The 12,411-nt window shown below is 43.6% G+C and overlaps 1 protein-coding gene across 3 annotated transcripts in view; it reads left to right on the top strand.

The window, feature by feature from the left end:
* LOC143325726 (connector enhancer of kinase suppressor of ras 2) overlaps positions 1-12,133 on the top strand; it is a 53,700-nt gene extending 41,567 nt beyond the window's left edge. For all 3 annotated transcript variants that reach the window (XM_076739006.1, XM_076739007.1, XM_076739008.1), the window contains 11 exons: positions 2,845-2,882; positions 2,980-3,022; positions 4,012-4,060; positions 4,492-4,664; positions 5,789-5,862; positions 5,975-6,046; positions 7,797-7,867; positions 7,961-8,061; positions 8,780-9,368; positions 10,739-11,001; positions 11,112-12,133. In XM_076739006.1, the coding sequence (XP_076595121.1) occupies positions 2,845-2,882; positions 2,980-3,022; positions 4,012-4,060; positions 4,492-4,664; positions 5,789-5,862; positions 5,975-6,046; positions 7,797-7,867; positions 7,961-8,061; positions 8,780-9,368; positions 10,739-11,001; positions 11,112-11,321 (1,683 nt within the window). In that variant the 3' untranslated portion in view covers positions 11,322-12,133. The remainder of the gene's footprint in view (positions 1-2,844; positions 2,883-2,979; positions 3,023-4,011; positions 4,061-4,491; positions 4,665-5,788; positions 5,863-5,974; positions 6,047-7,796; positions 7,868-7,960; positions 8,062-8,779; positions 9,369-10,738; positions 11,002-11,111) is intronic.
* The last annotated feature ends 278 nt before the right edge of the window (positions 12,134-12,411 follow it).

Genomic DNA, 12,411 nt, shown 5'->3' on the forward strand with positions numbered 1-12,411 from the left:
TTATCAGCGAAGTAATAGTTAATTAAAGACCTAAAAATTCAAAATGTGACAAGGAGTCCCAAGACACTTTTGTAACAGATCACATGCTAAAAAGATTGGCCCAGGTTTAATCTTTAAGAGTGTGTGTAAGCACACGTGTCCCTAATAACATTACACTGGCTCTGTCCTATTCAAGTCAGCCGTGACAGTGAGACAGTACCAAGACCCTGAAACTAACACAGATACATGGAATTCAGCCATCATTAATTTACACCTCTGCTTTTTACTGTCACATGTCAAAATTTCTTCTGTAAAAAAGACATATCGGTGGCACTAAAATCACCTTCAAGGCTTTAATCCTGATGTTCCCACTTAGCAAACTGGAACACTCGCCGTCTCACACAACTTCCCTTGTCGTACATTTATGTCTGTGTCCTCTCGGAGGGGAACTGTGTGTGGTTTCAGGATAGGTCATGGTGTTCACAGATTCACACACACCGTTGTCTGTGCGTGTGTGTATGTCAGGTAGAGGAGACAAAGGAGAGTGAGGATGATCATTGTCATTGCATGGCTGCCAGCTTCACGGATTATGAGAATGACAGTAACCCTCTCAGACACACCCCTCTGTATCTTTGCATTTTCTGTCACACACACACAAGCGCGCACACACTCACACACAGACGCACACACAAACAAACACACACTGGCACACAGGAGCACATTTGTATGCAGGGTAGCCATCTCACGACTCGTCCTAACTCATCCTAATATCCCCATCTCCTCAGACACGCCTGAGTCTAAATAGGAGTTTATTCTGGACAAACACACACACACTTGCATGGCATGCACGCGCGCACACACACACACACACACACACACACACACACACACATACACACACACACACACAAACACATATCCCTGTGAGCAGGTGTATGACTCAGCATCAGCCAGACCAATTACAAGCACAACTGACAGACTGTGCTTAAAACACGACACACGCAAACACACACACACACACACATATACGGGGCGCTAACAGCTTAGCTAACACCAGCCCTCTCTAACCCTCTCAGCTGTGTGTCTCTCGTGGTGGTGACTCATATCTATTTGGCGGCACATGAAATAGCCTTTACTGTCCTGCACTAACGAGCATACGCTAACCTTAATGACCTGCTTGTTTTCTCTGTCTCATTGTCTCTGTATGATTCTTTTCTATTAACACCGTACACCAACATTTTAGCAAAAAACACTTTATTTCAACTTACCGACAATTTGTAGTGAAGTTTCATGTTTCATGTCCAGCAGTCATGTACTTTAGTACAGCACATTACACATTGTCTACATGGTATAGTTACCCTGAAATCATCCAGAGCAGCATAAGTATGTTGGACATTCAATCAATTGTGTTGCATAATATTAATGCCCCCCACAGTCTGATCACATCTAATAGCTATGGATTAGTTTCATTTCCAGGGCATCAAACACCAACATTTCGTTGCACCCCTCTGTGTCTCATGCAGACACTCAATGTACCCTTCAGCGTCTGCATGAGACTCACTGGGAAGGAGGAAGGAAGGAAGAATGGGTGAAACATGGGCCTTTCAACCAGGAGGCCAGGGTTCATGTCCCGTTTGAGACCAAAAGACAGCTCTGACTTATTTTAACCTACATACTTTTAACAACATACTTAGCTTACATCGTGCACAAGTATTTCAGGTGTCTGAATGTAACCGAACTGCAACCCTTTTACAACATTAACCATGTGTTGGAAAAGCTCTCTGGCAGTCGTCTCATAGAAGGTGCTAAAGGGTACCTTGTGCATCACATGACCCTGTATGAGACACCAAGGGGCTTTCTGGGTCCACACTTGGTCAGAGATTAGCCAAAAAAAAGTAGATTTGAAAAAGTAGAAAAGTAAATTTGTAATACCTAAATGTAAGTGTTTAAAAATTGTGTAAAATGCATTTCATTGGGAGTTTTTATAGTAGTGGTTAATGTCAACTCCACACATTTGAACAATTCTTGTACCAGCACACCTGATTAAATTATAGTCACCAGGAAACCATGCGTGTAACCAGCCAAAATGATGTGTTGGTGAATGAATGGAACAGATGTGAAGCAGCTGGAGCCTAAGGACAGTCTGGCAACTTGAAATGCATTTTTCTTTTTAGTTGTAGTACTAGACCCTGTACTATACTTTGTCTTGTCTGGTATTTCAAAAGATTTAATGCTTAATTCAATATGTGAAAGTCCTTGTAAAAAACATTAAATGACCATTTCACAAAAAACACTAAATAAATGTGCAGTTAGCTAGTCTTGCTTGCTAGTATTATATTAAATTGTGTTTTAGTTTCTAGGTTTTTAATATATGTAATTTGTTATGTTGCAACTTTGAGTATCTAAGAAAATGCTTTTTAAACAAATTGTATCATTATCATGTTAGTCATAGTAGTAATAGTCGGACATGTATTGTGTGGATGAGAGTAATAAGGAGACAGTACCCCTCATGTAAAATTGGCTATAATATTTGTACTGTATATTACTGTAAAGAGGATAACCAGCATTTTACTCAGTGGGCCATCTACTAAATGGGTGTTTGAAATTATAAAAATATGTCAAAGTAGTCATTTGAATTTCAGATATGTATCAGAAACACTACCAAACCCCCAGTTAATCAGATTTCCAATACATATTTGGAATAGAAATACAAAAGAAACCACAGAACATGTACTGTGCACCGTGCAGGCACAAGCCTCAGATGACAAACCAAGGTTGTAGAAGAAAGTGTATGTGTGGCCTGCCATGTAGGAGTGGACAGTTTGTAGAAGTGCTTTAATGAAGTCTTTTTTCCTTGCCTCTCAGCGAGGTGCAGACACGCTGCGAGCAGACACAACAGACAGGTGAGTTTGTGTTTGTGGTTGTTTGTGGTTGGACCACATGTTTGTGATTGATGGAAGTCGTTTGTGGTTACATTCAACCCTGTGTGCCCGCCTGCAGGTACTCCGGCTCAGGAAGCTCAGGAGCGGCCTCCATGAGGAAGGTGGGCGAGCAGACATTGCTGTGCGGCAGACAGCATGTTCCTTGTTTTATGAATCTGTGCATACTACTTCTGATATACCTGAGTTTTTGATAACGCCGGTAGATTTTGATTCTCACTCAAACCCCATTTTAATGAAGCAACAGAGGCCTCAGTTTCATGAAGAGTCTCCTACCAAACACATCCACTGTTGCATGGAGATTGATTGTGTCCAAATAATAGCCAAACGTACAGCCAGACAAGAATAGGAGAGAGATACCTGAGATTAAAGCCATTCAGGACTTTAATAATTAAATAAAAGATAACAGTCAGATGAGGTAAATTGCTTTCCGTATTTAGGTTACTGTGACACAGGAAACTGTCTTAGTCATTAGCCCTAGCCTCTCCTCCAGAGCACTATGAGTTGTAGCACGCAGTGAGTCAGCTCAGTTGACTATAAACAGATATTTATTTGGCTTTGTTACCTAGATAAATAGCCTGCGGCTGTGTACAGCTATGTCAATGCTGATACCTATAGCCTACTCACATTAGCTTCTTTGAGATGCATCAGCTAATGTGCAGTTTGCTGACATAATCCAAACACAAAATCAGATTTATAGACTATATCCTACTTTGAAAGAAGAAATAAAACACTCTTCCTTTTGTAAATGAAAAGTTAAATTCATAAGTAATAAAAGGGTTAGCTCAGGTGATGCAGTTCACAGCAACCTGGCATCACCGTGGTTTTAGTCTCAGTGGCAGACAACATCCAGCTCTCCATCACAGGTTGTAGGTCATCTCCTGGCTGCAGCCATTTTAGTACTGTCATCCCTCTGTGCCTGTAATCATTTCTGCTGTGTGCCTGGTAAAATAAAAATAAGCTAAACATGGAGAGTGAACTGCCTGCAACCTCCCTACGTGCATCAGCACCAACCCAGAGAGTTTGCCTGAACTTGTCTTTTTCAGAGTTTTTTGTAGCTGACAAGCTTTCTCTCTGTCTCTCTTCCCTCTAGTCTTTCCATTACACCTCTCTAAGAACGAAAACCAAAAAGCGAAGTAAAGGTTGGCACGTTCATTTCCTCTGTCCGTCTTCTTTTGCATGTTCTTTACAGTTTTACCAGTGTATGTATTCAGGTAGCTCAAGAAAAAGCAAATGTTATACCACAAAAATGTGGCTCAAGCTACATGACTGGACTCCAGACTCAGCCTGACAGACCTGACAGGGGCATGAAAATATCAAATGGACAGTTGAGACAGGCTTGATGATTTAACATATTGCTTGTGTACATAAAAAGTCCAGATGTACAGTACATGATGAAAACAAAATACACAGCTGCAATAATACTGCACTTCATATTGATTACCGTTCGTTTGGAAGGACTCAGTAGTTCACTTTGCTTGCTGATTGCTTGCTGCAGACTTTAAAAGAGTCCAGATATTTGTCCTGTCCCGCACCCTTTCAGTATCAACATCGCTCTTTCCTCTCTCTGCAGGTTCCCTCACTAGTGCCAGTCGAAGGAGAATTTCCTGTAAGGACCTGGGCCACGGTGACTGTGAGGGCTGGCTGTGGAAGAAGAAGGATGCTAAAGGCTACTTCACCCAGAAATGGAGGAAGTACTGGTTTATCCTCAAAGAGTCCTGCCTCTACTGGTACACCAACCAAAATGTAAGTAAACACAGTCAACTATCATCATTACATGAATCCCATTGTTAGAGTCAAAGCAGCGTTCATCAGGCGACACTTAGGAAACAAGACTTATGTACCACAATCAGATGTGCAGTTTCAACAGAAAAATACTGAAATTAGAGGGACACTCTGCCGATTCTACAGGTAAAGGTCAGTCTGCATCTCATGGAGGGTATTACTCAGCATGCAAAAACAGCTGTGTAATGTCTGCTGTGCCTCTGAAAGGGAGCTTTCTAAAGTCCGACAAAATAACCTGGATGATGTCATCAGGGATATCGTGGGATCAAGATCAAGATTTCACATATGTGAAAACAAATCTGCATAATAATTTTGGGACACTGATTTTGACAGATGAGGGCATTTAACATGCGTCATGGGAATTACTAGTACTTTTGGAGCTTGAAAATCTATTCTAATATTTTATTTGCTGCATCTTCAGTTTTGACCATTTTCTTTATACATTAAAAGTGCAATATTAAGTGGTGTACCCCTTTAAGTATAGATTCATTTGACAAATATTAAGCTCTTAAATGTGCACATTGGAACATTTAAATGATCATGTAATTGAAATGTCCCCAGAGTATTTTTACCCCCCAAAAAATGTTGCTTTTCATCACTCAGAATCAGTTTTTATGTATTGTGCCATTCCTGGATTTGTGCTTTCAGCTTTCATACTAGGGCTGCAACTAACAATTATTTTCATTGTTGTCTCATTGTTTGATTAATCTGCCAGTTATTTTCTTGAATAATTGCTCAATCATTTGGTCTATAAGATGTCAGGAAAGAGAAAAAAATGTTCATTACAGTTTCCAAGAGCCCAGTTTAAATGCTCACATCAACTTGCCAGACCCAGTAATTAACTGTAACTGTGATGGTTTCTTCACCGAACTCATTTTTCTAGCTAAGATAATCATATCTGGTCTATCTTTTTCATGTCAACTGGAGGCAGGACTTTATCCCAGCCAACATAAACAACATATGTTATTTTCATATGCTTGACTAGAGGACTACTATGCCACATAAAATTGGTATATCAGTACGTATGACAGTTTGTTCTCTGTGTTGATGATGTACCACCACCCTCCATCTGTCTGTGCCTGCAGGATGAGAAGGCTGAGGGCTTCATCAGCCTCCCAGAGTTCAGAATAGACCGAGCCATAGAGTGCAGACGGAAATTGTGAGTGTCCCTCACATGTCGCCGAAATTACTAATCAAGCACATTTGCTCTCACCCACACAACATGAGCCACAAAAATACTAATCAGTCTTCTTCTCCCTGACTGACTGCAGTGCCTTCAAAGCCTGTCATCCCAAAATCAAGAGCTTCTTCTTCGCCACAGATTGTCTTGAGGAAATGAACAGGTGAGTGACTGGGTGTCTCTGTGAGTCTCTGAGTGCGTGTTTGCGTCTTAATGTGGACAACAGTCAGATGCCGGGGACGTCACATGTTCGTTCATGAATATTTTAACTGAGTAAACCAAGTTTACACAAGGCAACAGCCCACACAACACTGCACATGAATAAGGCATGAACCTGGCCCTCTGTTGTTCAATGTGGAACTGCGGATGTGTGTGTAAATGTGCGTGTGTGTCACGTGTGAAAAGGATATCGTAGTGATAAATGCAGGAGTGCTATCTGATGAGCTCTAATTATCCACACCTCCCCTCAATAACATGCAGAGATAATTGGGAGTAATTAACCAGCTATATTTGACTTCATAGGTTCATGTGTGAAAGCACTATTCATGTGTGTTTGTGTATGTGTGTGTATGAATAGGTGGCATCAGGAAAATATCCTTATATGTCTTGAAGATTAATCATGGCGTTTTAGCACACTTTCATCTGGGTTCACTAGATTCTGAATGGCAATCACACGGGAGTGTTAGACTAATGTAGGGTTTGCAGTTGGAAAATACTGTGGAAAAAGTGAGCACACTTGATTAATCAGTGACATTCAGTGCTGCAAGCCTTGCAGTTCCACGTCCATTGGAAAATACTTCGGAAGCTGGTTCTTGTGGTAGAGATGCGGGTAAAGTTCCTGAGTTTCTACAAGGTTTCTGGTGCCCTGAAAGTTCTTGCAGTGAAAACGGGCTGTAACACGCAGCCAAATAATCAGTCACACTGACAATTAAATTCAAGGAGACAAAACTGACTGAGATAAGGCTGCCGTTTCTCTAAATTTGTCATTGTTCACAGCAAATGCCGTGAAATGACCAAAATCGGCAAAGTGCTCCTGCATCTCTCAATACTTTCTGACTTCCCTTTGTCTCTGGCTCTCAGCCTCTAGCCCATTTGTTCCTAATGGAGATTTAAATCTTTAAAAATGCTCACAAAGATATAGACTCATTAATTTCCCACAACAGCTGGGTACTGTAGATTTTAGCAAACATTTCTCAAACAGGAGGAATCGTGTATGCGGGATCAAATCAGAAGTGAAATAAAATGTACGTGTTCATCTCCATGGAAGAACATGGCAGCCAGTGCAACAGTGTGGCTCCCTGATGTGTGTTTTCGACAGCAATGGAGTTCTAAAGTACGGAGGAACAAGTTGCGTCAAGTTTTGGCGACACAGACAACACTTGTTAGTTGGATCAGCTCATCGCTCATCATCATCCTTTAGCGCTCATTTCCTACTATGATAAGTTTCCTGTTCCTCACGCACAGACTTGGCCTCTATTCTTAGTAGCAACCTTATTATTAGGTGTCTGCAGAGAGTCACAGGACAAGCCGGGATCTGCAATGGAGACAGACAGAGGGATGGGATGAGGACAGGAAGTGTGCTTGTAGAGAAAGAATGCCATCTGAGACTCACTGCTGAGAGAGGATGGGACAGAGGATTGTCACTTCTCTCTTTCTGCATCCATCTCTCTAATTATCTCTGTGCTTTTTTCTCCTCATCAGGGGGATGGAGTCAGTTAGACACATATCAAGTGTTAAGAGACACCTTTTAAATAATTTAAAGGGAAAGTTTTTATTCATCACCTACCATTTACCCAGTATAACCCGTCCTTTCCTCTCCTCCACTCTGCTCCTTTTCTCATCTATCCCCTGATTTCTTCCCCCTCCTTGCTTCTCATCCCTCGCCTTTTATTTCCTTTCCGTGCTTCCTATAGGTGGATGAACCGGCTCGGGCTTGCTGCTATTGGCTACACACCAGATGACAAAGTGCCACGCCCTGATGAAGGTGAGACAAATTCACTTGGGCAGATATGACCAACCTAACCCTTTCGCTGGTGAATTACTAACATGCATGTGTGTGTTTTTATCTCAATATCAGACTACTGGAGTGAGAGTGACCAGGATGAGGTCGATGGCTCAATGACGCTCAAACAGGAGGGTCCCTCATCCCTCTGTGATACTTATCACCGCACACCATCAGTAAGTACACACACACTCAACATTTTCTTTGCGGTGTTTCATTCTGGTAGAATATTTTATTCCTAAAAGCCCCACAGTTTTCAGAGCTGCATAGACCAGAGCTCTCAGCATTAATAAAACATCAGAGTGTGAGAGTATCTGGTTCAATAAGCAGCCAAGACCATCACTTCTCTGTGTTCTGCTGCCAGAACTGGTTTTCATTCAGACCTCTAGATGGCGACAGTTGCCACTGCTCATCACATCTCTGAAAGATAATGTAACGCTGAAACACACTTTTACTCAGAAGATATTCAGACATGCACATTGGTGGCAATGGTACCATGTTTTCCCATTTCTGGAGTTACTCATCTGCCATCTCATTGCTTTTTTACATCTTTTGGTCTCTTTCTGCCTTTTATACTTTGCTGTCCTTCTTTCTTCTCCTTTTGTCTGTCCGTCCTTACGCACCTCTTCCTTCTCCTTGTTTTGCGGATCACATTTTTCTTGTATCGCTCACATTTATCTATCCCTCCCCACTCCTCTCCATACTAACCATCCCCCATCTACCTCACAAACCCTTCAGGCTAACCTCCTTCACAGTTATGACCAGTTGCCCCGCTCAGTCAGCTCCATGAGCCTCATGCGCTCCACTCCGTCCCCACTCCCTCCACCGATGAGTGCCTCCACCTCCCCCATCCCTCCACAGATGGTCTCTTCCTCCTCCCCTCTCCCTCTCCAGGTCAATTCCTCCAGCCCCTTCCCGGAGCCCAAGCATGGGCGACACTTCTCCAGTGAGTCCACGCACTCCCACTCCTCGGCCGAGGACCAGCGTGGAGACATGGGCATGGGCACAGGCAGTACCAGTACTCACTCATCAGGCTGCCGCTCTTCCCATCGTGAACGCCGCTCCTGGCAGGACCTCATTGAAACCCCTCTGACCAGCGCAGGGCTGCACTTCCTGCAGACAGCGCCGGGGGAGAGTGATTACGGAGGCCTAATGGGGAGCATGGCTGGAGAGATGGGGCTGTACGGAGGGCTGGGCAGACAGGGCATGTCCCCAGAGAGGCGCAGGCAGGCGACGCTGCCCGTACGGCGACACCACGCCGCAGAGAGGGACAGGGAGCGGGACGGCCCCTTCCCTCTGGAGCGAGGTCCACACTCGCACAGCCACACACACCGGCGCTCTCACAAGCAGCGCAGCCAGAGTCTGCCCAGGAACAGGGACCCGATGCCAGGAAAGCTGTTACACACCTCAGCTCATATGGAGGAAAGGAGCGAGGATGAGGAGGCAGAGGGGCAGGCTGCAGATATGCTCCAGGGTGAGGAGGGTAAGGAAATCACAGACAATACGTTTTATACAAGAAGAACACTTTCAGAGGAATGGGTGAAAACAGTCTCTGTGGCCTTCAGAGAAATAGACATTTAAGTAACAAAGGAGCCAAAAAAAAAGATAGATGCAGTATCAAGGCGTAAAGTAAACCTGTACTGGTCATGTTACACTGAATATTGAACTATAGGGGATGATTTTATTTTTATTTATTGATTTATATACTGCAGTTCACTGCCATAACATGCACACAGCTCTCCTTTGCCAAAATTAAATAGATGCTATGCTGTCATGAGTCAGGACTCGTAAGTGAGGCAGAAGACTAAACAATCCGATGGCTACTGACTTTAGCTGGTACAGCTCTTGCAAAGCAATATGGCTATATTTCTCAAATGCAGTTAAGTGTGTGTAACTAATTGCATTTCATTTTAACACTACTGAAAAAGGGACTGATGCTCTACTAACCACTCCAGCAACACACTGTGAAGCCGTCTCCTACGAGTGCTGTGTGTGTGTGTGTGTGTGTGTGTGTGTGTGTGTGTGTGTGTGTGTGTGTGTGTGTGTGTGTGTGTGTGTGTGTGTGTGTGTGTGTGCCTGCTGCCAGTATCACAGGGAAAGGGAGTGTGTGACTTTTTGAGGTATTATCTATGACGTAATTAGAGGAAGTTAACAGTTCACTCATAATTTAAAGTGATCATAACTACAAAAAATAATAGTAATAAAATAATGTTTTTGGGCACTTTTCTCTTTTTTTCACTTTGCTTCTTAGCTTTGCCTCTTAAGGTTTCCAAAGCAGTTCAAATGGATCAGTCTGAGGAGGGAAAATCAGTCTTTGGTAACCTCTGTTGGAGCAGTGTTTGTATTAAGGAGACACACACCAGAAAGTTAAAACTTCTAAACTTTTATTGTTCTTTGTATGGTTAGATGCCTGAAGACACGGTGCTATTTGGTGGCATGTCTGTTCTGTCAATATTAAACCCGGGCAGCAGCTAACAATTATTTACATTATTGATTCATTTGCTGATTTGTTTCTGGATTAATCAATGACCTTTTGGGACTATAAAATGTCAGAAAATAGTGAGCCCAAGCTGACCTCTTCATATTGCTTGTTTTGTTTTACCAACAGTCCAAAATCCCCAAATAGTCAGTTTACTTTCATAGAAAGTGAAGAAAACCACCACATTTTCATATTTTAGAAGCTGTAAGCTGTGAATTTTTGCCATTTTTACGGAAAAAAACAATCAATTATCAATATGGCTGCCGATTAATTTTCTGTCACTCATGCATCGACCGCTGTCGATCCAAATGGAGCTTATTGTGTCATTCTAGCAGTGAATCTGACTCTAACCGCTCCTCTCCTTGGTGTCTCAGACCTGCGGGAGTTGAGAGTTGACAGTAGAGAGAGGAGGGTGTCGGAGGGCAGGGAGCGGCGGGTGTCGGAGGGCCGCGAGCCGGAGCCCTTGGACGGGCTAGAGCAGCTGTACCGGGCCCTGGAGCAGGCCAACGTGACCGCCCTAGGAGACCCAAAACCCTGTAGCAGGCAGGAGCTTCGGCGCTGTTTCACCCAGAGAGCCAGGGACCCTCTGCTCAACGACAGGCTGCACCGGGTCCGAGCCCTCCGCAGCACCTTGAAGGTAGCGCACACAGAGGATTTAAAGAAGAGTGGGAGTAGGTGTGAGAGGATTCTATGTGGTAACTCCCCGGTGCCTCTTTTTGCCCCCACCCCCCCCTCCCCCCACCACAGGCCAAAGAGTCCGAGCTGGCGGTAATCTGTGCCCTCCTGGAGGACCCTGGCCTGTGCTCCCAGACCTTCAGAGAGTGGAAACAGTGGCACAGCGAGCTCTACTCAGACATCTGCCAGCTCAGTCCAGGCACCAACGGCCAGGACGACCTCTCCCCGCTGGCTGCACCTCTCATGACCCACACACACTCCTTCATTGAGACACATGTGTGAGAAAGAGAAGTAAAGACTGAACTGATGCACATACTGACTTACACACGCATGCACACACACACACACACACACACACACACACACACACACACAGAGCTTTACAGTAGCTGAATCCTCTCTCCTGATCACGACTCTGAGCACGCACTCACACAAACACACACTATACACACACATCCACAGGAACACACATTGTAAGATGTGTAAATATCATAGAGGGAACAGCCTGAGACCTGCGTGTATGAACTTTTGATAATCCTGAGGACCCCACAGGGTGCCTATTGCATGCCTGAACAGAAAGCATTAATCTTCCTTTGTCTATGGAACTCAGCATAAACTCCACACGCTTGTCGAGCAAAATGGAAAAAAAGGAGACTTTTTAACATGTTCGTTCCTTTGTACTCTATTGGTTTTGCTTTTTTCCTGTTGATTTTAGGGAGCAGGGGGAGCTATGTAGCAGCAATACAGAGGAGAATCCTTTTCACCACAGCACTGTACTACTTTTGTACTGATGAACTTTGCACCCAGAGCCACCAGTTCTCCCCCTTTCTCTCTCTATCTTTATTTTATTTTATTTTATTTTATTTTATTTTTCTCTCACAGCATATCTCATTGATTTACCGGGACCTCACTTGTTATTCCAGGCTGATCTGACGGGACAGTGTGGGGAAAGTAAGGGCAGTGACTTTTGGTATAAGACTGTGAAAGGTAGCCATCAATGCTGGTTTATCTGTTTTAGATGAAAACAAGCGTCACGAGCATTGAAGGAACCATTGTGCTGGCTAGATGCACTCTATTTCAAGCTGTGAACTGTTAAAAAAAAAACAAAAAAACCTTCAATTTTATCTGCAGAAGGAGGCTCCTCTGGTGGAGTGTGATTCTACCATTCAGTTTGCATTCTCTCTCTCTCTCTCTCTCTCTCTCTCTCTCTCTCTCTCCCTCCCTCTCTTTCTTCCTTCTCCTCTCTCTTTCTCTCTCTGTGTTTCTGTCCATCTCCTCCTTCTCTTTTCTTAATTGTTCCTTTGTTTCCTCTCTCTCTCTCTCTAGTCCTCAAAGACTTGTGTATATGTGTATACTGCTGTGTATACTGATG

The sequence above is a fragment of the Chaetodon auriga genome, chromosome 9 (assembly GCF_051107435.1).
Source record: "Chaetodon auriga isolate fChaAug3 chromosome 9, fChaAug3.hap1, whole genome shotgun sequence".
In the NCBI taxonomy this organism is placed as follows: Eukaryota; Metazoa; Chordata; class Actinopteri; order Chaetodontiformes; family Chaetodontidae; genus Chaetodon; species Chaetodon auriga.